The sequence below is a fragment of the Zalophus californianus genome, chromosome 10 (assembly GCF_009762305.2).
Source record: "Zalophus californianus isolate mZalCal1 chromosome 10, mZalCal1.pri.v2, whole genome shotgun sequence".
Lineage (NCBI taxonomy): Eukaryota > Metazoa > Chordata > Mammalia > Carnivora > Otariidae > Zalophus > Zalophus californianus.
The window spans coordinates 78,598,226-78,625,239 of NC_045604.1; the positions used below are offsets into that span (position 1 = coordinate 78,598,226).

General features: G+C 51.7%; 1 protein-coding gene across 1 annotated transcript in view; it reads right to left on the bottom strand.

Moving 5' to 3' along the window:
* The window catches only part of LOC113932557, a 167,529-nt gene that overhangs the window by 111,767 nt on the left and 28,748 nt on the right, over nt 1–27,014 (bottom strand). Inside the window, 15 exon segments of the mRNA XM_035722212.1 lie at nt 3,588–3,746; nt 4,894–5,027; nt 5,394–5,549; nt 6,334–6,520; nt 10,561–10,640; nt 10,765–10,924; nt 12,885–13,048; nt 14,220–14,311; nt 15,743–15,925; nt 16,878–17,062; nt 17,702–17,857; nt 20,527–20,718; nt 23,744–23,868; nt 24,408–24,566; nt 26,633–26,777. Of these exon segments, the coding sequence (XP_035578105.1) occupies nt 3,588–3,746; nt 4,894–5,027; nt 5,394–5,549; nt 6,334–6,520; nt 10,561–10,640; nt 10,765–10,924; nt 12,885–13,048; nt 14,220–14,311; nt 15,743–15,925; nt 16,878–17,062; nt 17,702–17,857; nt 20,527–20,718; nt 23,744–23,868; nt 24,408–24,566; nt 26,633–26,777 (2,277 nt within the window).

The following is a 27,014-nucleotide window of genomic DNA, read 5'->3' on the forward strand; positions in this document are numbered from 1 at the left end:
AGCTAAAACCTCCAGTACGATGTTGAGTAGACGTGGTGAGAGCAGACATCCTAGCTTCTTCCTGATCTTAGAGGGAAAGCAGTTAGGCATTTACCATTAAGTTTGATGTTGGCGGTAGATTTTTCATTGATGGCCTTTATCAGGGTGAGGAAGTGCTCTTCCATTGCTAATTGGGTGTTTTTGTCATGAAAGGTTATGGGGTTTTGCCAAATACTTTTTCTGCCTCTCTTCAGATGATCATGTGGTTTCCATCCTTCACTCCACGAATATGGTATATTACCTTGATTGATTTTCAAATGTGAAACCAACCTTGAATTCCGGGGATAAGGCCCCTTAGGTCATGTTGTGTAATTCTATTTATATATTGCTGAATTCAGTTTGGTAGTGTTTTCTTGAGGATTTTGTATCTGTATTTATAAGAGGTCTTTAGTTTTTCTTTTCTCATGATGTCCTGGTTTGGTTTGGGCATCAGGATGATACTGGCCTCATAGAAGACACTGGGAAGTCTTTTCTCCCCTTGACTAATCATTTAGTAAATTATTTTCTAGTCAGTTAATTCTGGCACAATCCAGTCCAGCCAAGAGGTTAAGAGCCTAAGGTATGCAATGAAACCTACTGGCATTTCAATTCCAATCCTGTCACATAATTGCTGTGAAACCCCAGACAAGTCTGTTTACGCAATTTCTCCTCAGCAGAATGAGGACAGTGGTTACTTCCCAAGGGTTAAATGAAATAATACAAACAACACATCTGAAACATAGCCTGGCAATAATAAGTGGCTCATCACTGCTCACTTTGCCCTTCCCTCTTCTGTTCACAGTCAGCTTCTTAAGGATAAATAGTATCTTACGTGTGTCTCCCCAGAACCTAGCATGGTGTCTGCCACATTTGAGAGGGCTTGCAGAAACAAGCACTCTTTAATCTCTTCACTAAAGTCTTTGGGACCAGATGATTTCCAGAAATAAGAAATTTCCACAATTTAGAATAGTAACATAACACATGTACTGCAATTATATAAAGAACTCCTACCAATCAAGTCAAAATTCTAGTGTTTTTCAAATGTCAATACAAAAATGCCATCCCCAGAAAGGGTAACGCAATGGTAGAAAAAATACAGAAAAGGTGGTGTGCAGCATTATTAAGTGATCGGGGAAATGCAAATTCAAGCAAGATATCCTTTCCATCCAGATCAGCAAAGCTTTTCAAATGTTAAAAGTCAAGAATTGACCGGAGTATGGAAATTGCTCCTCATGGACATGGCTGGAGGGAAGGGTGATTGGTTTGAACATTTTGGAGGGCAAACTGTCACAAGGCAGCAAATTAAAATTAGGCAAATTCCAAAACCCAGAAATTATGTATTATGACGTGTGCCCCAGAGACTCTGGCACACGTGTACCCAGGGATGGGTGCCCAAGGATGTTCAGGCTTGCATCACCAGAAACCACAAGCATGCAATGGCCAAACAAGGCAGAACATAGCTATGGATGGAGCATGATGCAGGAGTTTAAAAGAAGAGAGTAGATCTAGGTCAGCACCCCGACATCTAATAGTAAAACTTACGAGCCTCAGAGACAAAGAGAAAATCTTAAAAGAATAAAGTAGATCTCTACAAAGTAACAAGAAAGTTCAACACCTGTAGCTGAAGGATGCACGCAGCAAGACTCACCAAACAAAACCAAGTGCCTGTGACCGGTGCATAGAACAAAGGAACAGAAAGAGATCTCCCTCCCAGCACCCTAGAACGTAACTGCTCTTTCTTCCAGGTAACTGGGGGGGGGGGGGGGGGGCGGGTTTGAAGACGGAAACTGAGAAAGGAATTTTAGCTTTATTTCAAGTGTGACATTTTTTTCACAAGGAGAATTTATTCAGACAGTATTGGTATTTAAAAGCAATTTAGTACTTGGGAATAAAGTTAACCAAGGAGGCCAAAGACTTGCAAGCTGGAAATTACAAAATGTTACTAGAAGAAATTAAAGATGCGACTACATGGAAAGATGTCTTGTGTTCATAGATGGAAAGACTAAATATTGGTAAGATGTCAGTACTCCCCAGAGCAACCTACCGATCGAACCCAATCCCTATCAAAATCACAATGACATTTTCGTGTGTGTGGCAGAAACAGAAAAATCTGTCAAGGGACCCCGAACAGCCCAAACAATCTTGAAAAATAGCACAAAGTTGGAGGTCTCACAAAGCTACAGTAATCAAAACAGTATGGCAGGGACACACAGACAGACATACAGACCAATGGAATAGAATAGGGCCCCCCAAAATAAACTCTCACATTTGTGATCAAGTGATTTCTCCACAAGCATGCCAAGCACCCTCCATGGGGGAAAGCAGAGTCTGTCCGACACACGACGCTGGGACCAGTGGATATCCACATGCAAGAGAATGCAGCTGGACACTTACCTTACACCACACACAAAAACTAATTCAGCATGGATCAAAGACCTAAATGTTAAGAGTTGAAACCAGAAGACGTTTAGAAGAAAGCATAGAGGGAACACTATTGGATGTGGCGAGGATTTCCTAGATAGGACACTCAAAACCCAGGCCACAAAAGTAAAAAGAGATCAGTCAAACCACCTGCACAGGTAAAACTTTTATGGACCAAAGAATGCTGTCAAAGGATGGAAAAGGCAATGGGTAGAATGAGAGAACATATCTGCAAACTATGTATCTGATGAGGAGTTAATATCCAGAATGTATCAAGAACTCTTACAACATAGTAACAACAAAGCAAACAACCTGACTCAAAAATGGGCCGAGGACTTAAATAGACGTTTCTCCAAAGAAGATAAACCAATGGCCGACAAGGACGTGGAAAAGATCTCAACATCACTCAGCGTTAGGGAAATGCCCATCAAAACCACAATGGGGTACTCCCTCGCCCCCATTAGCATGGCTACCATCCAAAACAACAGGAAATAGCAAGTGTCAGGGGGAGTGGGGAGTAGGGGGTTCTTCCTGAATGGGGACAGAGTTTCACGCTTACAAGATGAAAAAGTTCCAGGGATAGATGATGGTGACGGCTGCACAACACTGTGAATGTAACTAATGACACTGAACCATACACCTAAAAATGGCAGAAATGGTCAATTTTAGGTTATATATATTTTACCACAACTAAAAAAATTCTAAAACAATTTAAAGACAAACACAGTGCATGCCTTACAAGAGCCCATCTCCTGTTCAGCAGCTAAGCACTCACGTGTATGTTACTTAAGAGAAACAGATAACCCTCCGGTAAAACCTGAAAGTGAAGCCGTTTCCCAAATGCACATATAGTTGGAAATCTGTGCTTCCCAAGCCTCCTGGCAGACAACCCATTGCAAATATCCTTGCAGATGAGCGTCCCTCCCCCACCCACCCCTGCACGCCGCGCGGATATTAGACTCTTAGACTCCCCGGGGGACACGGGGACTGGAGGTGGGAGAGAGGTAAGGGCGCTAAGCTGAGTTTTAGCCTGCAGCATCCTTGCAACCAAGGCCCAAAGGGACATGTGGGGGGCCAGGGATGGGGCGGGGGAATGCCCAGCTGCCATGCCACCATGCAAGCTAAAGCTCTGCAGAGGCTGGGCTCACCTCCATGAAGTAATTGCTCAGGGCTGGACCCGAGTCGTTCTGCAAGGTGTGGCTGATGCGGAGCTTCCTCTTATTGCTGCTGTCATTCCAGCGCATCCCGTAGCTCGCCTCCAGTTGTGAGTGCAGGGAGCCCAAGCCCTCCTCGTGCCGCAGCTGAACCTGGGGACACACCCCACCAGGGAGATCCCTGAGAAAGCCTTGTCTGCCCCGTCCCCAGGCCTCCTCACTGCCACCCACCCTGGGGGAGGCAGGCTTGCTTCTCTGGGAAGACAGTTCTGTAGGAGGAGAATGGTCTTTGCATTGATTTTGATCTTGCAAGACAGCGCATCCGAATATGGTTCACCTGCCCTCCTGGGCTGTTGGTACCCCTTAAATGCTGAGCCTGAGGCAAGTGGCTCATGGGCCTCACCCTGGTCCATGCCCCAATAAGGGGCTGAAAAAGCCAGCTGCCATGGGAAAATGGCTCCAACCCCACGGCTCTCTGCCCCCTACTCTCCCACAGCGGCCTCTGGCTCCCTGGATAGACTCGAAGCAGACCAGGGTTTTACACCTGCCGTCCTGCTGCCCTCTCCTGTCTCCGAACCACAGGTCAAGGCAATATGGGCTCATTCATTTACTCCTTCACTGAACACATCTCTCCCGAGTACCAAGTAATATGATGCCCAGCACCAGACATCAGATACCCAAGAATAAAGAATCAAGAAGACCCTGCACTCACAGGGGCAAGAATCCAGCGGAAGAGGCAAACGTGAACTAAGTAAATTAAACAAAAGCACAGCTGCTTGCTTCTCCCTTTTGCTCACCCTGCCAGCCACTCTGGTGAACTACGAGGTCCTGACCTTCCATTTCTCCCTCCTGTCCCAGGACCTTTGCACTTGCCATTCCCCCTGCCTGCAGCATGCTTCCATAGGAACAGAACTGTTGCATGCTTTCATTTTCTGCTTACAATTGTTTTCTGAAGAAGCCTTCCCCATTGCCCCATCCAAAACCAGACTTCCTGTCCTGTTTGCTCAGCCTCTGCCCTACTACCCAGGTCATTTACGGCTCTCTTGGTTTGGTCTGTCTCTCTCTCTGCCCCTGCCCAGCAATGGGGTGGCACAGACCAAGTGCTGCCATGCGCACAACTCCCCCCCAAGTGCTACACATATAGCAGGTGTTCAGTAAAGACCAACGGAACCAATGCACGGAAGCCTGAGACCAAAGCTCCGATTCCAGCTCCGCTCCCATACGTGACCTTGAGCAGACCCTTCTCTGTGAGGATGAGCTCCCGGCTCTCTCCAGACCCCCGCCCAGCCAGGGCACCCACCTTGTGGCTGAGTGCTGGGGTCTGCGTGCAGTGGAGCTCGTGGTCCAGCTCCAGCTCATAGGTCACCTCTGAGCCACTATGTGCCCGCAGCCTCTGGATGGTGCTGCACTCCTGGGCCAGCCGCCTCGCCTGACCTGTGTAGGGCAACCCAGAGACACCTGCCCGTCCTCGGCCAGCAGCCCTCCATCCCTATTCCAGGGAGAGGAGCGTCCGTCCCAGTCTCAGCCACCCCCCACCCCTGCTCCAATCTGCTCCACTTAATGTCACTCCTTGGAAGCTATGGAGGAAGAGGTTTTAAAAGACAGGCTTATGTTCCCCCAAACACACACACACCTTTTTTTTTTTTTTAACTGGCAGGTGTTCAGTGGCTAAGGAAGAGTGTGGTGAGGGCTAAACAAGGTGACAAGGTGGCACCTTGGCCCTCAGAGCCAGAGCCCCCGGAGATGCTGCGGGTCCTGCCCCCTCCCACCTCGCCCCCAGCCCAGCACGTGGCGCCGTACCCAGAAGGCCGTACTTGATCCTCAGGGAGCTGGTCCAGAGGCGGCTGTGCCTCTGTAGCCTGCCCACGAGGTGCAGTCCCACGAAACCGGGCACAGAGAGCTCGCCACCCAGGGCCACCACCTGCAGCCCGTCCTCCACTGCCTTCTCCAGCCGCACTGCATGGGGGGGTAGGCAGTGAGAGGGGCAGGCGTGGAGTGGTCATGGCCCACACCCCGGGACTGACACCCCATCCCAGCACCAGGCAAGGCAAGGAAATGGGAACCACCCAGGGGGCCTGGGGATGGGGGGTGCTGGCGGAACCTGTGCCCAAGTCTCTGCCAAGGAACCTTGGTGTCCGAGTGCTCACAGCGTTACTTGGTGGCCATTGTCGGTGGCCCAAAAGTCACTTTTGTGGGTTTGAGCCAAAATGTTTAAATAAAGTAGAACAAAACAAGACAGAACAGAAGGGAAATGACAGTGCCTTCTAGGCCATCTGGTAAACCTCACCTTCTGAAATTTGCTCCTGCTACACAGACATTCAGCCAGGTCACGCAGGTAGAGCAGGGCCCGTGACAATACCCAAACTGCCAGGAGCCCCAGCCCCTGACATCGTTCCCTTGGAATCTCCCAGAACACCCCACGAGGAGCATAGCTAGGGGGCCACACCCCAGCTCTGGCATCCAGGCGGGCATCTGCCAGACCGGCCATGCCCAGGCCGGGCGATGTGTTTAAGGTTTAAACCATGCCCCGTGCAACTTGGGCAGTCAGTGTTGGGGGGAGCTTCTGGGGGACCGAAGGGAAGCTGTGAGCAGATATGGAGCCTGGACTTTTCCCCGGGGTGGGATGTTAATGCTGGCAGGTGGAGGGAACGGAGACTCCACGTGGCCTACTCAGCCCTCCCCCTCCAGTAGCCTTGCCCACTGAAAAGAGGGAGTGGCAGCAGGGGGTCCCTCTTCCTACCTGACAGGTGGGCCTGGTCGCTCAGCAGGTTGCTCAGTGACACGGAAAAGGCCAACTTGCTGCCGGTCTGCTGGCTGAGGTTCCCCATGAGGACCACAGGATTCCCTGCTGTCACGAGTTTCACCTCCAGCTGGACCTCACACCGCTGGGCCTCGCCCCCAGCTGCAGGCCACAGGTCGCTCCGGCCCTGAAAAGACCCCAGCATCACCTGGGGGTGGGGGGTGGGGGCTCGGCCAGCAGGCCTGGCTCCACCCATAAGAACGGAGACCGGACAGAGGACAGAGCTTAGCTAATGGCCTTCCTGGCTGGTCCTTCTCCAATTTCTTCAACTTGACCTTTTTCAAAGTAGGTAGTCCCTGTTATAAGTCCAGATGTAAATGTGAAGGACACCCCCCTCCCCCTCTCGTCAGCCAGCTCTGGGCCAGTTCTCCCTGCAGAATATTCTGGGATCCGACCACGTGGGCCATCAGCACCTGTGTCACCCCCGCATCGTCGTCGCGGCTGTCCCAGGCCTCCCCCCGCCGGGCCCTGATGTCTGTTCCCCACCAGGGCGACCCCTTTGAGACACAGAGGATCATGCACACTCGTCTACCTCAGGGTAAAAGTCAAAGGCCTTGCAAAGACCAACAAGGCTGAGGCTTTCTCTGGAAGTGAGCAGTGCAGACCTGGCCAAAGGGACTGCCCGTGGGACGATACTGGCAGGCAGGACACACGGACAGCCCAAAACACACGCCACACGTCACGGTGCTGGAGATTTTCTGGAGAACCCACAAGCAACAGCAACTGTCATCCCCGACTGCCGCTGCCAACTGTAGACCAATCCAACAGACCTCTCTGCTAACTGCCCTCTGATCCACTCAGCCCGAAAGTGTAAAACCGACCCCACCATTCCCAGACTGTCCACTATTTTAGGCACGCTCGAAATCCCGTTTTTGCCTTTGTTTCTTGGCAGTCACGATTTGCTGTCTTCTGATTCCTCTTTTGGAAGGCCTTATGTGGTCTCTCCCCCCACCTCTCTGTCCCCTCTCCTATTCTGCTCCAAACACACGAGGCTGAGTACTGTGCTATTAATACTCTGGGCAAATTCTCAGCTCAGGACCTTTGCACATGCTGCATCCTTTACTTGAAGTCCTTTCCCCCAAAGAGCCCCATGGCTCTCTTCTGCACATCCTCTCCATCAGGCTTCCTTTCCCATCCTATTTAAAACTGAAGCCAACCCCCAGACCCTTCTTCTCACATAATCTCAGACCCCTGTGCCCAGCTCAAAAATTTCCTTTTCCTACAGCACATATACCCACCTATCACCGTACAACTTGCTTATTTCATTTATTGTCTCTCCCATTACAATGTGAGCTCCAAGAGGAGAAAATTGTGTCTCTTTCACTGAGCTCTCTTCCCAGTACCTGGCACACTGTAGGTACTTGATAAATAATTGTTGAAAAAAAAAAAAAGACAGTGAAAAATACAGGTTTCAATGCCCTCCTTAGTCTCCCCATCTCCCTCAGAGACAGCCACTGTGCCCAGCTTCTTATGCATCCTCCAGAAAGCTGGGGCTCTAAGAGGAAGGCGTTCGCAGAATCCCTGACATTTGGTCTTCCCCCGACCTGGGGAAGGAAGGACGTATACAACTGTGTGTATGTGTGTGCATGTTCATGTGCATTCAGGCACACGTGTGCACAGAAGCACGGACTTACAAGCTCCCTCCTGCTTTTCACAAAAACAGATGTAGGCTCTCCATTCTGCCCTGCTTCTCTCACTTTAAGGGGTATCTTCGTGATGGTTTTACATTGTCGATATCAGAGGCTGCCTGGCGTTAGCCAAATGCAGCCCGTGAAGAGAATGATTATGGATTATTTCATCCAAACCAGGCCCCTTAGCAGGTGAAGAGCGCACCAGTCACACTGAGCCAGGTTGACGGGAAACCTGGGCTCCCTGGGCAGCCTGGGACTTCGGGACGCCCCACCCCTGCACACTGGGAGGAAGCACTGAAAGCCACACGCTCCCGCACGCCATTCCTAAGCCTCACAGGCTTTGAGCTGGGTTGAACCCAGATCTGATCTGCTGCTTTGTATTTCCAAGCTGCTCTGTCTGGGTGTCCTCATCTCATACGGGCTTGCTGAGAGGACTAAAGGCGGGCCTCTGAGCCCAAGGCTGTCCATGGCCCCCTGAGAATAGGCTTTGGAAATTTCCAGAACCCTGCTGTTATGCATCCGAGGCAGCTGAAACTGGAGGGTGTCTAAAAGCAAATGTTTGCAGGCTGCAGACAGCCCTCTGGAGAGCGGCGGGAATGTCTGCAGGAAAATGGAAGCAATTAGCACTTGGGCATTTAGCAAACAACCAGAGGAGGCTGGCGGGCTCCTGGGAGTTTGGCAATGATCTATAGCCTCAGGAGTCAAGAAGCTGGGGCTTTAGGAGGAAGGCGCTCTCCCCAGACACTTGGTGTTCTCCCCACCCGGGGGGAAGGAAGCGGATCTGGGAGTGGAAAGTGTGTTTGTGCAGCAAAATCCCAGCCCCGGCTGTGGAGTCTCAAAGGCAGACCTGAGAAGCCCCTGGAGACCCAGGTGGACAGGCCGGACCCAACGCCACCGGTGCCCGGATGTCCTGCTTGGCGGGAGCAAGGCCAAAACTGCCATTTTCATCCAGACCAGGTTGAGCATCAGATGGGAAGTCTGAAGCCTCTCTCCAGCAGGGCGGACAGACAGATGCAAAACTTGCGCACGATTGCAGGGACCTCAACGGCCCCGCTGAGTCCCATCCAGGGACCCCTGGTGAAGAACCTTCAAAAGTATCTTCTAAGAGAAAAATGCATGTGCCCTTTGCTCTGGGAATTCCACTGCTAAGAATGTGTCTCTGAGAAGAGTCACACACACTAAAACCTAACAGTGGTTGGCTCTGGGGAGAGTTTTCAATTCTAGACCCGTGCTGACCAACAGAACTTTCTGCAAGGATGGAAACGTTCTTGGCAAGTGGTTAGTGCCACTGGGGAACGGCGTGTTTCTCTTTAATCCTTATTTATTTAAATAGCCACGTGCACTACCATTCGGGTGGGACACTCAGTTCTATACCTTCTCATATCCTTTGAACTTTGAATTATTTAAACATATCACTTTTTTTTTTAACGCAATAAAATTTAAATGGTATTCGCAATTTGTGCTGTCACAAAAAGTTTGTCAGGGTAGATTTTCAAGTAGGGGAAAAAGTGCCAACAAAGAAAAGGTTGTGATCTTTTCGTGTAAAACAAATACACACAAAAAACAAAACTCAAAAGTAAAAGGTATGTCAAATCTATAGTATTATGGGTTGAATCATGTCCCCTCAAAAGATGTTGGAGACCTAACCCCTAGTATCTATGAATGGGGCCTTATTTGGAAATAGGGTCTTTGCAAATGATCAAGTTAAGACAAGGTTGTGGGGGCACCTGGGTGGCTCAGTCGTAAAGCGCCTGCCTTCGGCTCAGGTCATGATCCCAGGGTCCTGGGATCGAGCCCCGCGTCGGGCTCCCTGCTCGGCGGGAAGCCTGCTTCTCCCTCTCCCACTCCCCCTGCTTGTGTTCCCGCTCTCGCTCGCTCTCTCTGTCAAATAAATAAATAAAAAATCTAAAAATAAAAAAAGACAAGGTCGTGAGGGTGGGTCCTGGTCCAGTATGACTGGTGTCCTTAAAGAAACAGGCAATTTGGACCCAGAAAGAGGAAGACAATGTGAAGACATAGGGAAAAGATGCTAGAGGCCAAGGAACACCCGAGGCACACAACAGTGTCTCCCTCCCTGCCTCCCAAGGAACCACCCCTGCCAACACCTTGATTTGGGACTTCTGGCCTCCAGGGCTGTGCAAGAGAAATTTCTGGTGTTTCAGCCACCCAATTTGGGGTACTCTGTTAGAGCAGCCCCGAGGCACTAACACAGATTGCGTGGGACATACACAGCCATTTCTTTTGGAAAATCGGGGAGTACCGTGCTTTAACTTGCCCGTTTCCACTGCATGCTCCTGTATTACTAATATCGTCAATTTTTCACCTAAATGGTAGTGAGGTTCGAGCCCACGTTTTCCTTCTTTACACGTTTCTGAGCACCAAGAGGTCACAAATGTTACAGTAGGAGGAAGGGTAAGAACCACTAACACAGCCGTGGTGATGTTGACTATTTTAAGCAGGGAACGTGGGACGGAGGCCAGAAGAGGCTGGAAGGTGGCAGGTGCCAACACAAGAGGCCTGAGGATGTGCAACAAACCTTAATGTAGTAGACGTCCCTGTCATCCAGAATCAGCTCCAGGTGACCCACCCGGGCACTCTGGAGAGTCTCCATCTTTCCTGGGGAACAAAACAAGAGTTAAGGACCAGGGTTTAACCTCTGCCCCTATCTTCCCCAGGGGACGACCTCCCACCAGGTTTCTTATCTCTGAGCCCGAGCGACCGTGAAGGGAACATTCGTTACCATCCAGCTGCATTTTCTTCCTGGGATGCAGAAGCTTGAGCCGGAACTTCCCCTGGGGCAAGCTGTACCTGACATCCACCCCGACATCCCTGGGCACCTCTGACTTGGGGGTGCCCATGAAGAGGTGAACCGAAGCTTCCTGAGGGAGCCAGCTGTCCTTCTGAAAACAGAGCAGACTTCTCAGTCTTGAGAACCTCATCCAGCTCCAAAGGTTCTCCCTCTTCCCAGGAGAAGACCCTCAGCCCCACCATTCAAAAGCATGAGGTCTTCGGCTCCTCCTTGGCCTCACAAAACAAGAACCAAACTGGGAGTTTGGAGATCTCAGGCAGTACCTGGAGAAGAGCAAAGCCCTGCAGGACAACTCAGGACCACATCTACAGGGTCTCATTTTGTCCGGCAAATAGCCTGGGGAGATGCAAGGCATGGCATGCATCACGGGCACCCTGCAGAGACCCCCTCGGATCCCTTAGTCAGCTCTGCGTGCCTATGTATCAGCCTTTGCACGCTTTGCTGGTGGCACCTGGGCCTCCAGAACATTGCCCTCCTCTGTGTTTCACAAGAGTAAAAGCTAGCCCAGCTCCTCAGCCTCAAGGGGACCACACTCTGAGACATAACCCATGCTCCAGGGCCACCACCCTCCCCGGGATCAGGCAGAGGTTGCCACTTCACATCACCCCCCCCAACTCAGTTCTTCCCCTTCCTTATCCTAACTTCTCCACCCTCTTATACTGGGTCCTCCTGGAGACTTTCCTTAACCAATCACTTTTACCCAAATCCTTACCTCAGGTCCGCTTCAAGGAAAACACAGTGTAAGACACAAGCCACCTTTAAGACCCTGCATTGATGAGCATTCTTACACCACCAGGAAAGGTTTACTACTCTGTGCAAGGCTAGCTGTGGGCACAGGGAGTGTGACTGAGCATTAGATGCACAAATATGTGAACCCTCATGGCACCTACATTCTAGAGGGGAAGCACAGGACCACCAGACACAACTGTAGATAGCACAGCACCTGGGGACGGGCACTCTGCTAATAAACTCAGTGAGAGTACGGGGTCAGAGAGGGTAGTCACGGAAGGCTGCCTCTGAGAAGGTGGTATTTCAGAAAGCGAAGGAGGCGAGAGAGAGCCAAGGGTGTGTCTAAGAAAGTGTTCCAGGCAGAGGAAACAGCCAGTGCAAAGGTCCTGGGGCAGCAATGTGCTTGGCATTAAAAAAAAAAAAAAAAGACATCAGTGTGTGGAGAGCAGTAAGCCTCATAAAGAATCAGGAGATGGGGAGGACAGCCCAGCAGGTCAGGGTGTCCGGCTCCTACTCAGAGTGATAGAAGCCACCGGAGAACTCTGAGCAGAGGAGGGACAAAATCCTTTTAGGATTTAGGAAGACCTGTCTGGCTGCTGGGGGACAACAGATGGCAAGGAGAGGAGCAGAAACTGGGAGATCAGATAGGAGGGTGTCGAATGCCCGTTCTGGGCCAGATGCTGAGGACACAGGAGTGAGAAACACAGGCGCTAAAGCTCTTCCTGGGAATTTGAGTGACCAGGAGGGAAGACTGATAGTAGTCAAGCAGCTTTAAGTAACAAACGTAAGAGTGATCAGGGCTCCTAGGTGGTTCAGTCGGTTAAGCGTCTGACTCTTAATTTCAGCTCAGGTCAGGATCTCAGGGTTGTGAGATTGAGCCCTGCATCGGGCTCCATGCTGGGCATGAAGCCTGGTTAAGATTCTCTCCCTCTGCCCCCACCCCTTCTCTCTCTCCTGCTCTAAAACAAAACAAAACAAAACAAAAACACATGAAAGTGATCTAAAGGGAAAAAACATGGTCCTATTAGAGCAAGGAACAAAAGAACATGACCACTTTGGGATAATCAAGGCAGGCTTCCCTGAGCAGCAGACCCCTGAACTGAGATTTGAAGACTGATTCAGAGTTAAGAAGTCACAGAGCCAGAGCCAGAGGATGTGCATGTGCAAGGGTCCTGAGGCAGGAAGGAGACCACAGCAGGACCCACCCAGCCCAAGAGCTCCAGAGAGGAGCCCCACGTCCGTATGAGGCTGATGCCGGAGTAGAAGACCTAGGGAGACCCACATCTTGGCTGGGAAAGAAGGGGCCGTCCCACAGGGCCTACCCAGGAATGGAAGGTATAGGCAGCTTCCAGCAGATACTGTCGGAGGCCCCGGTCCTGCTTCGTCAATGTGACAGCCAGGAACACAGGCACTGAGAGCAGGTAGGGCTGACCAGCTGCCGGCCAGGTGACTTCTGTACATAGCCGCCAGCCCCAGGTGTGGGACGCTGTGGAGAAAGCGGGGCAGGCAGCTCTGGTCAGCAGAGAGCCAGAGAATTCCAGGCAGGAAGAGTGTGGACCAGAGTCCCTCAACCACTGACATTCTGGGCTGGATAAGGCTTTGCGGTGGGAGCCGTCCTATAGGATGGTGAGCCACTCTTCTCCACTCACTGCAGGTCAGTAGCCACCCCAACAACAGTCAGGAGAACCCAAATGTCTCCACACATGGCCAAATGGCCCCTGGGGGGGTGGGGTAGGTAAACCCACCTCTGGATCCAAATTCCAGCTCTGCCATCTGCCAGCTGTGTGACCTTGGGCAGATTGCTTAACATCTCTGTGCCTCAGTGCTGCTCATCTGTAAACTGGGACAGGTAACAGTTCCTGCCTCATGGTGTAGCTGCGAGGACTGACACGCCCGATGTGTTTAGGACAGTGCCCCGCCTAAAGGAGTCCATTCATTGAGAGCGGCCCCTCCCCGACCTTACTCAAAAACAATGACCCGCAAGATCCACCACGGTTTGGTGTATTTCCTTCCCAATCTCGTGTCAATTTTGTTGCCTTTCCCCCGATGTTACCATCAAAGAATTTTCTAGTGTTATCAAAATATCTCCTTCATCATGGGGTTTTAAAGTTACAGGCTATCTCAGGGGGTTCACTAAACTAGAAGCTGGAGAATTTTTTTCTATCCGTGGCCAGACAGTAGATAATCTGAGGCTTCCCTAATCACAGGATCCATCATAACCACTCAGCTCTGCTGCTGACTGACGAGAGCGGGCAAAGATGTTAGGTAAACAAATGGGTGTGGCCATGTGCCAATAAAACTTTATTTCTGGCCACTGTAACATCAATTTCACAAATTTTTCACATATGAAATATTCTTTGATGACTTTCCAACCATCTGAAAATGTAACAACCTGTTGCAAGCTCATGTAGTGAGCCATTCACCTAGGACTGTGCCCTTGTAAATAATGATGCAGTGAACATCTTTGTGCATAGTGCATTTTAAAAGGATTTTGGTTTATTTTCATAGGGTAGAGTGCTAGAAGCAGAATCAAAGAATTAAGGGATATAAATACTTTTAGGGCAGAAGAGCAACCCCAGCATCTGGAGCTGGCACTGCTCCCCTCGGCTCCCAGACGCCCAACCTGGGACAGCAAAGACAAAGACCCCACAGCCTACCTTTCTTGTCAGTACAGGATTGGGCCTCAGAAGGGTGGTGGACATTCCTGAAGCTCCTCACATCATCCCCGGTGACGAGATACAGCTTAGAGCTGGGTGGGGAAAGAGGAATGTCCCAGACAAGTCATTTTCATTGATTCACTGGACAAATATGGCTTGAGCTGCCACAGTTTGGAGCTGGGGTGAATTCCACCACGAAAAGGACGGGACTTTGGGGAATTCACCCACAGCACTTGGTGACAAGTGCCACGACAAACCTGAATGGGGTTCGCATAGGGTCTGTCTTGGGGACAGGGCAAGGCCTCCTCTAGCTGGGCGGGGGGGTGGGGGTCTCTGCAGAGGGTAACACATGAGCAGAGACTCAAAGGATAAGAAGGAACCAGCATTCTAGACAGAGGGAACAGCAGGTGCAAAGGTCCTGTGGTGGGAATAAAGTGGCCTCTTTAGGAGAACAAAAAGAAGGGTGGTTCAAGGGGTTAGGGTGGAGGGAGAGGGAGTGAGTGAAGGGCAGGAGGTAGTAGAAGGAAACAGGTGAGAGGTAGGCAGGACCCCTATGAGGAAGGACAATCACGAAGACCTGGGTTATCCTAGAAACAAGTAGAGGGTTTTAAAGAGGTGGTAGAGGCAGAGAGTGACATGACTTGATATTTTTTTAAAGATTTTATTTATTTATTTGACAGAGAGAGACACAGTGAGAGAGGGAACACAAGCAGGGGGAGTGGGAGAGGGAGAAGCAGGCTTCCCACGGAGCAGAGAGCCCGATGCGGGGCTCGATCCCAGGATCCTGGGATCATGACCTGAGCCAAAGGCAGACGCTTAACGACTGAGCCACCCAGATGCCCCATGACTTGATATTTTAAAGGACCCCATGGGCTGCTGCTGGGAGAAGGTCCTAGAGGACAGCAAGAGGACAGAGTGCCCCTGGCTAGGGTGGGACAACAGAGACAAAGCAGGTGTGACTGAGGGCAGCCTGGCTTCACTCCTATTTCATCTGAAATAACTCATTCTCCAACCCTCACCTCTCTGGGAGGCTGGGAACAACCAAGAGGGACCCCTGTAAAGAGCTGAGGAATATGGGAGGTACCCCCTCCACCTCTCAGCCACCCCATAGTCCCCGTCACAGACACTCCCCCACTGACACACAAACACACACTTATATGCACAGATACACCCTATTCACTGACACGGGCACACACTCACACACATGATCGGACAGGCACACTCCACTCTCATGAACATGCCCACAGACACACATAGTCACATACAGACTCACAGATACACCCTCACGCTCACACAGGCGTGTGCAACACACTCATACCCCCCACAGACACACATGGTCACGTACACTCATACACAAGCTCACGCTCACACACGGGTGATCATGCACACGTGCTCACAGATATACACACTCACAGACACACGTGCACAAGCCCTCGGGCCACACCCACGCCCGCACCCACCCTTGCCCTCGCTTGCACACGCACGCACGCACCGGCTCCCTCTCACGTGTGCAGGATGCCCACCTGAAGCTGAGCAGCTCCACGGCCTCCTCGGGAGTGTTGAGATGCACCTTGAGGTCCCGGCCCTTCCTCACGTGGATCCCACCATCCAGGCTGGCGGTGCCACGGACGCCGGTCACCCACCTCAGCCCAGCCTGCCCCAGGGCGCCCATCGTGCCCATCTGTGCCGAGATCTGGAGCAGGGCACTGAGGGGAGAGCCACGCGCTGGCTGCAGCCTGCAGGCCCCGGGCGGCCGCACACACGACACCCCTGTGCTCACTGCCCCGGCCGCTCCCGGCTGTTCTCCGCAGGCCTGGGCCAGTCCTGAGTCACCGCGGACCACGCCCTCCAGTGCACCAGCCACGCCATCTGGTCCATCCGGACCTCGCCATCATCGGCCTGAACTTCACAGACGCAGACACAGGCTGGGAGCGGCGAAACCACCTGCCCAGGTCCCCTGGCTGGGATGGGCGCAGCAGGGCTGGGACCGGGGGCTGCCTGAGCCCCAGCCGGGGTCTTTGTGCCAAAGAGCAGCCAGCACAGGATGCCCACGCTCCCCACATCGAACCCAGAAACTACAGCCTGGCCAACTGAGTGGGGGACAGTCGCCCAGCAGGCCCCAGACCCGCTCCAGAATCAGACGGAGCCCTGAACCCACTCTGCCCACGCTGGGTGGCCTGGACCCGCAGTGCACCTGCCTGGAGGCTGTTTTCTCAACCATCAGTGGGAATACGAGCAGTGTCTGCCTCATCGGTAGTTCTGTGTGTTTGAAGGAGTCACAGCCCGTTCATCTTAAATGGTCCTCCCTCCTTCCCTCCTCCTCTCCCCCGGAGGCCGAGTGGAACAGAGGGAAGCGAGGCTCGTGGCAGGACACTAGAGTCCCGGCTGCCTGGCACTGCTGTGCATCTTGGGCACATGATGTCACCTCACTGAGCCTCAGTCTTCTCACCTGTCAAGTGGGCACAGCTGCCCAGCATTTCCGCACAGTCTCTTGGCACAAAAAACAAAGGATGGATGGTACCATGGTACCATGGATGGTCGGCAGAGCAGGAATCCCCTCCAGCTTATGCCGATGGCCCAGCTCCCTGCGGCCCTCTGTAGGGGGAGGCCCCCGCCCACCCACCTCCCTCCTCCAGCTCCAAGAAGCCAGCCAGCTACCTGGGCTTGATGTAGCCATGCACAGAGAAATCCAGATGCTGCTGGAAGTCGGCAGTCCCTCGGACTCGGACGCTGATGGCGGCCGAGACATTGAGGGTCAGCCGGGCTGGAAGGCCGGATATGGTGGGAAAGGTGAGCTCTTGCACCGCCAGGTTCAGCCTCCGGGTCACCTGTACCTCCTGCCCCTGCGGCCAGAGAACTGTCATGACGCAGATGACAGCCCCTGGCGTGGGCTAGGCGCACACTGAGCACACACAACCTTATCTGATCTTCACACCAGGGTGGTGGGAGAGGAAGGAAAAGCATCATTATGCCCTGTTTCCAGACAAGAAAACAGAGCCCACAAACAGAGGACATCACCTGGCCAAACCTACGCAGGTAGAAACAGGTAGAGTGGAGTTAAACCCAGGCAGTTTACTGCGGAAAAGGGTCAGAGGTCAGGGACCCAAGGTGAGTCAGGTAAGGAGGTATGTGGGCCTTGCGCACGATGCAGAGCACTGAGTACGTGCCAGGTGCATTTTAAAGGCTTTGTTGCATTTTTACTGCATAGCTCATTTAACACAACAGCCCCATGAAGTAGCTGCTTTTATTGCTACCATTATTGTTATGCTAGCATGCCCATTTCACAGATGCACAAACAGAGGCCATGACAAGTTAATGCTCCCAAGGAGGTAAGAAGTGGAGCCGTGGGTTGAACTTGGGCAGCCTGGCTCAAAATACCATGGTCTTAAGTCTGAAACGTTCCTTAGTACTTTCCCCCCAAAACATCAAAGGAAAAAACGGGGCCAGCAGGGCGGGGAGGGGCCGAGCCCAGCCTGAGGTACCTTCAGGAGCTTGACTGACAGCTCGGCCAGGTTCAAGGACTGGCGTGTCACGTGGCTCCCCACGACCCCACAGTTCACGAAGCTCAGCTCGTGCCCAAACACCTTCGCGCTCAGCTCACACCGCAGGGCCCGCCACTCTGCGCGCCTCCGGGCCACCTGAGGGAGAGCCCAGACCGGTGACCAGGAGCAGGTCTGGTGCCTGGACACAGGTGGGGGCCCAGGGGAGCAGAAGGGCAAGGTCAAGGGCTTTTGGTGTCCGGAACATGGCTTGCAAAACTCATGGCTCTCAGGCGGAATCCACGGATGTGTTTTCTTTGGTCTGCATGGTACTGCCCAAATGCCCAGGGCAGTGTGTATGGGTGTGCGTGTTCTCATCATCTTTTTTGGGAATAATCTTAGATTTACAGAAAAGTTGCAAAGATGGTACAGAGAGCTCCCATACGCCCCTCGCTCTGTCTCTTTCGGCAGTGTCTTTCCTGGCCAGGGCGCAGGGAAAGCAAAGAAGCCAGCAAGGACATGTACTATTAACAAAATTCCAGACATTCAGATTTCACGTTTTCCCATTCCAATTCTCCCTCTGTTCCAGGATCCAATCCAGGGACCACACTGCATTAACGTGTCCTGTCCCTCCTGTCTCTTCTGGTCTGTGACCATTTGTCCTTCATATTTTTCACAGTGCGTATTTTTAAAGATTTTGTTTATTTATTGGAGAGACAGAGAGAGCACGAGCAGTGGGGAGGGGTAGAGGGAGAGGCAGACTCCCCACTGAATGGGGAGCCCAACACAGGGCTCGACCCCAGGACCCCAAGATCAGAAGCCAAGCCGAAGGCAGATGACTCCACCGACTGAGCCACCCAGGAGTCCCTCACAGTGCATATTTTTTAAAATTTGAATTTCTGGGCACCTGGGTGGCTCAGTTCATTAAGCGTCTGCCTTCTGCTTGGGTCATGGTCCCAGGGTCCTGGGATCGAGCTCCCCCCGCTTGTGTTCCCTCTCTCGCTGTGTCTCTCGCTGTCCAATAAAAAAATCTTTAAAAAAATATATATAAAATAAAATTTGAATTCGTTTCCAATGTTTAAAACTTAGGTGACTACGTATAAAATCCAGTTTTGCTTCTCGAAAAAGAGAAGTACTGGCCTGTCTCCCCTACCACCACCACAAGGGGCAATAAGAAACCAGAGCTGGACGGAGGCTGCCACATGCATTTCCCACTGGCCACAGTCCCCACGGCTCCCTATCGCCCCTCCAACACTGAGGCCAAGCACTGTTACCACTATCACTGTGTTTGTGCTAAATATATCTTGGGATAGGACTCTCCATTCCAGGTGTGAAAGTAACGGACAAAAAGGACGCAGATTCTAAAAAAAAGTCTTCAGACCCTGCCCACCACCTCATTCTCGTTGCTTGCCAGCCCCAGCTCCAGCCCAAGAGGCTTTAAGGGCACAGACTGTGTCCTGACCATCTTTGTGTCCTTGGGCCCTATGGGTTCACGCCTGATGATGGGTAAAGGTGTGAACCCGTCAGCAAATGCCCCGCCTCTGTCCTCGATCCCCCTCAGATGTACATAGCAATGACTTCTTACAAGAGTAAAAGGGTGCCAACAACCTAAACGTCCATCAAGGGGAGAATAATCACGTAAGATAGAACTCCCCACCCACAAAATGGATATTCAAGCACCCCACGACCCACTAACTCCATTCCCGAGCATATGCCCAGCCGAAACACGTGCATGCCTTCATCCAAAGACATGTGCAAGAATATTCATAGGACTACCTGTAATAAGCCAGATACTGGAAATTATCCAAAAGTCCACCAAAAGTAGGATGGGTAAAGAAATTCTGGTATGTTCGTACCATGGAACGCTGCATAGCAGGGAGCGTGAACAAAGCAGGAATATGGACAGCCACATAGATGGATCTCACCAACAAAATTTAAGCCAAAGAAGCCAGACACGCACGCACAAAATGACACGAGCAGCATCATTCCCAGTCGCCAAAAGGTGGAAACAACCCGAATGTCCATCAGCAGGTGAGTGGATAAATGCAATGGAGTCTGTCCATATCATGGAATGTCAGTCAGTCCTCAAGAGGGATGGAGGACCGATCCGTGCTACACGGATGAGTCTCAAAACATCATGCTCGGTGAGAGACGCCGGACACAACAGGTCACGTGTTGTCTGATTCCATTTATATGAAATGACAGGTCAATCCATAGAGACCCAAAGCAGATTAGTGGTTGCCAGGGGCTGGAGGAGGACAGGATGGGGACTGACTGTTAATGGGGATGGGGTCTCCTTTGGGGTGTTGAGAATGTTCTAGAATTAGCTAGAAGTGGTGGTTGCTCATCATTATAAATGTGCGTACAAATGTCCAAACTTATCAAACTGTATACTTTAAACACACACTGCTTATTAAAAGTAGACCATACCTCTACGAAGCTGATTTTTACAAAGTAGAACTAATCCGTGCAGAGAGGAGGCAGATTAGTGATCATCCTTGGTTGGGATGGGTAGACTAGAAGAGGGAGGGGCAGGGGGCCTCTGGGGTGCTGGTAGCGGTCTGGGCATTGATTATAAGGAGGCGTTCTGTTGGTGGAAATGCACTTAGCACTTGGACGCTTTTCTAATTATCTGTGATGCTTTGATCAATACGTTCTCACCATAAGGCAGGTAACTACTCAGCTCTGGACCAGCTACTTGTTTCTGTGAGCGCTGGGGGGAGGGAGGGCGGGCAGGGTCAGAGCTGATCGATGCCTGAGTCCTCAGGCCAAAAGCTCAGGCTGGTGAGGGGTGGGAGCAGGGTGGGTGCAGGTATCCCCCCTCTTACCTTCTGCTGCAGGTCTCTCATCTTTCCGGACCTTTCTCCTGGACAGTCAGGATTGGCTGCCTGTGGTGTGGGTGGTTCTGGCTCTGGGGATTTCTCTGGCTGGGCCTCTCTCTCCTCTTCCTGCCCCCAGAATGACTTCCCGCCAAAGAGCCTGTGGACGATTTTCTCTGCATTTTCCAGCCGGAGGCCAAGCTGGGAAGAAAAGCCAGGGCTCACTGAGGAGCAGCTCGTTCCCATGGGTGATCCAAAGCTGCAGAGCTGGGGACTCAAAGTGGGGGGAGGGGGTAGCAGACTTGGGCAGGGTACTCTGGGCTCCCCAGGGTCCACCTAAGCCCAAACAAAAGGGCACCACCTTTTCAAATCATCAAGTTCCACATTTGCTGGGCAAATGTTGCACAGCAAAAATCCTTACTGATTCTTTAGGGCCTGGTTCACATGTCACCACCTCTGGGAAGTCTTCCCTGAATTCCCACATCACTCCCTTCCCACATTCCCCACCCCCAGGCCAAATCTATCACTCCTTCCTCTGAGAGTCCAGCACAAAACTTCTAGGTCACACTCAGATGCTATAATCTGTGTGTCTCCCTTGCAAGATCCTGAGCTCCCCGAGAGCAGGGACCCATGTTTCACTCACTAGGCATGCGGAAGGCCTGGTTGATGGGTCATTTTGTGTTGATTTGACTGGGCTGAGGGGTGCTGAGATATTTCATCACACATATTTGTGGGTGTTTCTGTGCGTGTTTCTGGATGAATTTAACATTTTTTTTTTAGATTTATTTATTTTAGAAAGAGAGAGCGAGCGCAGGGGAAGGGTGTGGGGGAAAGGGAGAGAGAATCTTAAGCAGACTCCGTGCTGAGCACAGAGCCTGTTGCAGGGCTCAATCCCACAACTGTGAGTTCGCGACCTGAGCCAAAACCAAGAGTTTGATGCTTAACTGACTGAGCCACCCTGACACCCCTGAATATAACATTCAAGGTTTTTTTTTAATTAGACAGAGAGAGAGAGTACAAGCAGGGGGAGTGGCAGGCAGAGGGAGAGGGAGAAGCTGGCTCCCTGCTCAGCAGGGAGCCCAACGTGGGGCTCCATCCCAAGACCCCAGGATCGCGACCTGAGCTGAACGCAGACACTTAACTGTCTGAGCCACCCAGGCGCCCCTAACATTTAAATCAATAAACTGAGTCAAGCAGAGTGCCCTCCATAATGTAGGTGGGCCACACCCAATCAGTCGAAGGCACGGATCAAACAAAAGGCAGACTCTTCCCCGACCACAGGGTAATTCCTCCTGACTGTCTCTGAGCTGGGACATCACCTTTTTTCCTGCCTTCAGCCTAAACTGAAATGTCAGCTCTTTCCAGGTCTCAGACCTCAGACTGAAACTATACAATCGGCTCTCAGGCCTTCAGACTCAGACTAACACTATACCATCAGCTTTCCTGGTCTCCAGCTTGCTGACCACAGACCTTGGAACCTGTCAGTCTCCATAATCGTGTGAGCCAATTCCTTACAATAAATCTCTTTCTAGATATAATACATGTTACTGGTTCTCTTTCTCTGGGGAACCCTGAATAATACACCTGGCCTGGTTGGTTCTCAACTGGATGAATGAATGAGTCTTTTCTGTCCCTCCTTCCTTCCATCTGCCCATCCATCCAGGCATCTTTTCAGTCACTCTTTGATCCTTCCCATCCATCCATCCATCCATCCATCCATCCATCCATCCATCCATCTATCCGTCCGTCCGTCCATCCATCCATCCATCCGTCCATCCATCCATCTCTCTGCCGATCCATCCATCCATCCATCCGTCCGTCCATCCATCCATCCGTCTATCCATCCATCCGTCCATCCGTCCATCCCTTTTATCCTTCCAGCCACCTTCCCTTCTTTCCATCTATTGTGCTTTCCATCATTCCTCCCAGATATCTCCAAGAGCATTTGTACAGAAACCACCAGGCACCCAGATGGCAATGTTTGGATAAACTCCCTGTTCTCCATAAATTAGAAGGGCTCGGAACAGGGCACAGAGCACCCTCTCTTGGACAAGCCACAGGGGCCTGGGGGAAGGAGATGGAAGGGCGCCAAGGTAACCCACTACTCTTAAGTTTGCTGGACATAGGACCTCACAGATATTCCCTCTTCTGTTGCTGCACCCCACAATCCATTCTCCACACAACAGTCAGAATGTTCAAATCATGTCACATCACTCTCCAGCTTAAAACCCTTCCATGATGTGCCCCTGCTTCTCTCTGCCCTCCCATCTTACTTCTCACTCCCTGGTTTACTTCTGCTCTTTTGACACATCAAGTCCTTTCTTGTCTCAGGACCTTTGCACATTCTTGTGCCCCTGCCTGGAAGGCTCTGACCCCAGCTCTTCACCAGGCTGCTCATGCTCCTTCAGGTCGCAGCTCAAACTTCACCTTCCTGAACACAATACTTAAAGTTGCCATTATTTTATCCATGGGTTTACTAATTTTTTTATCTGTCTACCTCTCTGAGCAGAGATCACGTCTCTCTGGTTGATTGTCATATTCTCAGAGCCCAGCACAGCACGTGGCACATGTCAGGTTAGAAACAGATATTTGTGCAATGGATGACAGGTGGGTGGGTAGATAAATGTGGATATATGGATGGGTGGGTGGGTGGATGGATGGATGGATGGATGGATGGAAGGAAGGAAGGAAGGAAGGAAGGAAGGAAGGAAGGAAGGAAGGAAGGAAGGAAGGAAGTGGGGATGAATGGACTGACAGCTGTATAGATGTATATGAGGTGGATATGCAGATAGATGCGTGAGTGGGCGGGTACATAGCATTGTGTGTGGATGACTAGAAGAACAGAGGAATAGATGTAGGGGTGAGAGGCTGATGGAGAAATGGGTGGGAGGCTACATAAATGGATGGGTGAGAGGGAGGGATGGATGATGCGTGAAGGTAGAGGGATATGTAGCTGTATGGCTGGGTGGGTGGCTGGCTGACTGAGAGACTAGGTGAACGGATGGGTAGGCTGGAGAGATAAGTGGGAAGTTACAGAGATGAATGAGATAAGAGAGATAGATGGATGTCTGTGTGGGTAGATGGATGGAAGGAGCTGGGGGTACAAGATGGAGGAGTGGATCAATACAGACAAGAGGTGATACATGGAAAGATGGGTGGATGGGATCATTTTTGGCCCCGAGTCTAGAAGAGGCTCCAAGAGACTACAGCAGCCCCCTCCCCTTACCTCCAGGAGGTTGAAGGCATGACCTAGGGCGTGGATGGTCAGGTTAGTCGTGGCAGAACGGGGGAGAAAGGAGGCTGGAGAAAAGAGAAGGGTCCCCTCCAGGTTGGCTCCCAGGCTGCCAGACACTAGGAGGAGAGAGAGAGGATCAGTACACTCCCCACCCCTCACAGAGCAGGGTCTGGCCACTGAGATGCCATAGTCTGAGACAGCGCAAGATGTGGTGCGTGCTCTCCAACAGGACACGTGCCTCAGCCTTAAGCCTCACCAAGGGCATAGGAAAGGCCAGAAGGGTCACAAATATACCCACACCTGCTGACACGCAGAGAGGGGGCAGCCAGAGCACCCCCTCTCGGCCCCCAGACCCCCGGAGCTGCTGAGGTAGTTTAGGTGCCTAAGCTAGAACAGGGTGCTTCTCAATGCTCTGTTTCACTGTGATAAGGAAGAGAACAGCCTCAGCTTGGTGCTAATCTCCTTGTAACACAGGGGAAGAAGCTCTCCAATTCATAGGCAGGCAACAGAATCAATGCCAATTTACATATAAAGAGATGACATTTGGGAAAGAGAGTCTTTGATCCACGCGTCCTGTCCTCGAGGGTTAGAGTTCCCAGGTCCCCAGGGCTTTGTGGCCCCAGAGCAGGAGAGTGGCTGCCCAGGATGGTCATACCTGAGCGGAACGTGACATCAGAATAGGACGAGTGTTTCCAGGCCTCCGGCTGGAACTTCCGACTCAGGATGTCCTCAGGGAGGGCCTCCTGGAGAGCTCGCTTCAGGGGGTCACTGGTCTCCAGCAGCTGCATCAGGTGACTCCACACAAAGGAGCCCACTGGAGCCCCACCACGGTCACCAGGGAAGGGAAGGAAGAGGAGGGAGGGGAAGGATGAAACTGGAGCTGGCACAGCCCAGAGAAAAGAGCCCCCGATCCCCTATCCTGAGTCCTGCTATTTCCACATGCCAGGGGCTTCCCAGGAGCTTAGTTATCCATGTTTTCTTTCCAGAAATAGTGGCAAACAGCAGTGCCTTAATGGAACTTGGAAATCTGGCCCGAGCACAGCATTCTGACATGCCTTCCTGAAGGGAAAAGGAGGCATTGTGGGAAAAGCTCTGGCTTGACAGTCAGACCCCAGTCTGGATCTCAGTTGCACCACTCATAAGCTATGTGACCTCAGGCTTGTTACTCTCCCTCCCTGAGGCTTAGTTTCCTCATTTGCAAAATGAAATAGCAGCCCATCTCCCAGGGCTGTTTGTGCAGTCAAGTCAAGAGGAAGCCAAAGAACTGAGTATCTTTCAGCGTTGGGAAAGGGATGACCTGCAATTCGTGATGGGGACCTTCTCAGGCTCTCTGGAGGAGTAAAAATCAAATAAGAGCAGTAATGGGAGAGTCCAACAAGGGATATTAGAGTCTAACTGTGAACCCTGAATCCTCTTGGTTGTGCCAGGCTCTCAGAAAGCCCACCAGGGAGCTTCTAGAACAAGCCACCAAGGAACAGAGTGGGGTCTGGCTTTTGTTCCCATTGGGTAACACACAGGCTTGGTTCCCCAGGGCCTCCATCGAGGCAGAGCCCTTTGGCTGATCCCCTGGTGATGGGGCTTGGCTCGGTGGCCTCTCCCCCCAACCCACACATGTCTCATCCCATCCCTGAAACTGCCAACAAACAGTTGCATCTTCTAGCAGTACCATTTCTTTAGAAGGTAATTCAGCAGTATCACAGACTTTTAAATGTGTACATCCTGTAACTTGGCTATCTGTCCTCTGGGAAATTATTCTATGGCTGGATTAGCACAAGGTCCCAAAGATGGATGCGCAGAGAGGTTCATTTTGCTGGTTGTTTCTCTTGGCAAAAACCCAGAAATGACCAAAATGCCCATCAGTGGGGACTGGTAAAATGGATTATGGTGCAAGCTCCTAATAGGGTATCATGAAGCAGGGATAAGAGTCCACATGCCCTGATGTGGAAAGAGCCCCCGGCAACACCAAAGGCAAAAAGCAAGGAACACAACAGCAAGTATAACACGATCCTGAGTTGCTACTGTTTAGGAGATACATGGGCATACTCGACCATACACTCCAAGTTCTGTTGGGATATAGAAGAGAACTGTTCACAGTGAATGCCTTCAGGAAATGGGACTTGAGGGCCAAGGGAAGAAGAAGGTAGGCTTTAATTTTCCATTTCTACCTTACTGTCTGCTTTGAAACTTTAAACGGCCACACATACAGCACTTAAAGTGTTCTAAAAGTCTTTGTGTTTTGACTCAGTTTATGCTCCCTCTATGAGGGAGGTAGTATTATCGTCCCCACTTCACAGATGTAGAAACAGAGGCTCAGAAAGGTTTAGTAACTTGTCCAAAGGCACGCAGGTAGGAAGTGACTGAGCTTGGATTTGAACCCAGGCTGTCGGGCTCCAGGCACTCAACTCACTGACCATCATGGAAAAGATTTCTGAAAATCAGCTGAACTTGTTTTTTGAAGTTTCACTTTTAGGTTTAGGAACTATGGCCAGAGGCCCCTGTTTAAAGGAACCTCTCTGACCCCAGAAGTGATCTGAGATTCGCAGATACCATCCCTCCTCAGTCTCAGGTCTCCCTTCCAGGTACTAGGTCATGAACTGGCCAGAGCTACAAGGGAAGCCAGTGACTCCCATCCCTTTTTAGAGATGAGGAACCGGAGGACCAGAGAGGACGAGCAACTTGTCCAAGGTTGTCTGACTGCCATACATGTGAGGTGGGGGCATAGAAGGCCACTTGGCCAGGTGGTGTGGCAAGAAAAGGAGAACAGGAAGCAGTTAGGAGGGCACCCGAGGGGCGGAGGAGGAGCATGCTCCCAAACCCCTACACCCACCAGGAGACTCTGGCCCAGCCCCAGGACCCCCTCCCCCAGCTTCCACTGCTCACCCTGGGTGGACCGCTCAGCTGCCTGGGTCCACCGCACCTGCGCAAACACCTCCTCGCCAGGGCATCTCATCAGGGCCAGGTAGGCGTTGATGCGGATCTCAGCATCCTCCTCAGGGTTTTGGTACAGACGGGAGAGCGCGGATCGCTGGCTTGAGCAGAGCGAAGGCCATCACCTGGGGCCCATCTACCCCCACCCGCCTCTGCCCAGGAGCACGACATCCCCCGAGCTGCTCTGGCTCCAGCGGGCGGCCCTGCTGCCTGGTCCCAGCTCTCACAAAGTCACAAAGTCTCCACTGCAGGAGGCCTGCCCGATACGCTCACCTTCGGGCCGGTTGTGGGAGGTGGTAGGGCCCCCTCCGCTAAGCCAACCCTCCCTCAGCCC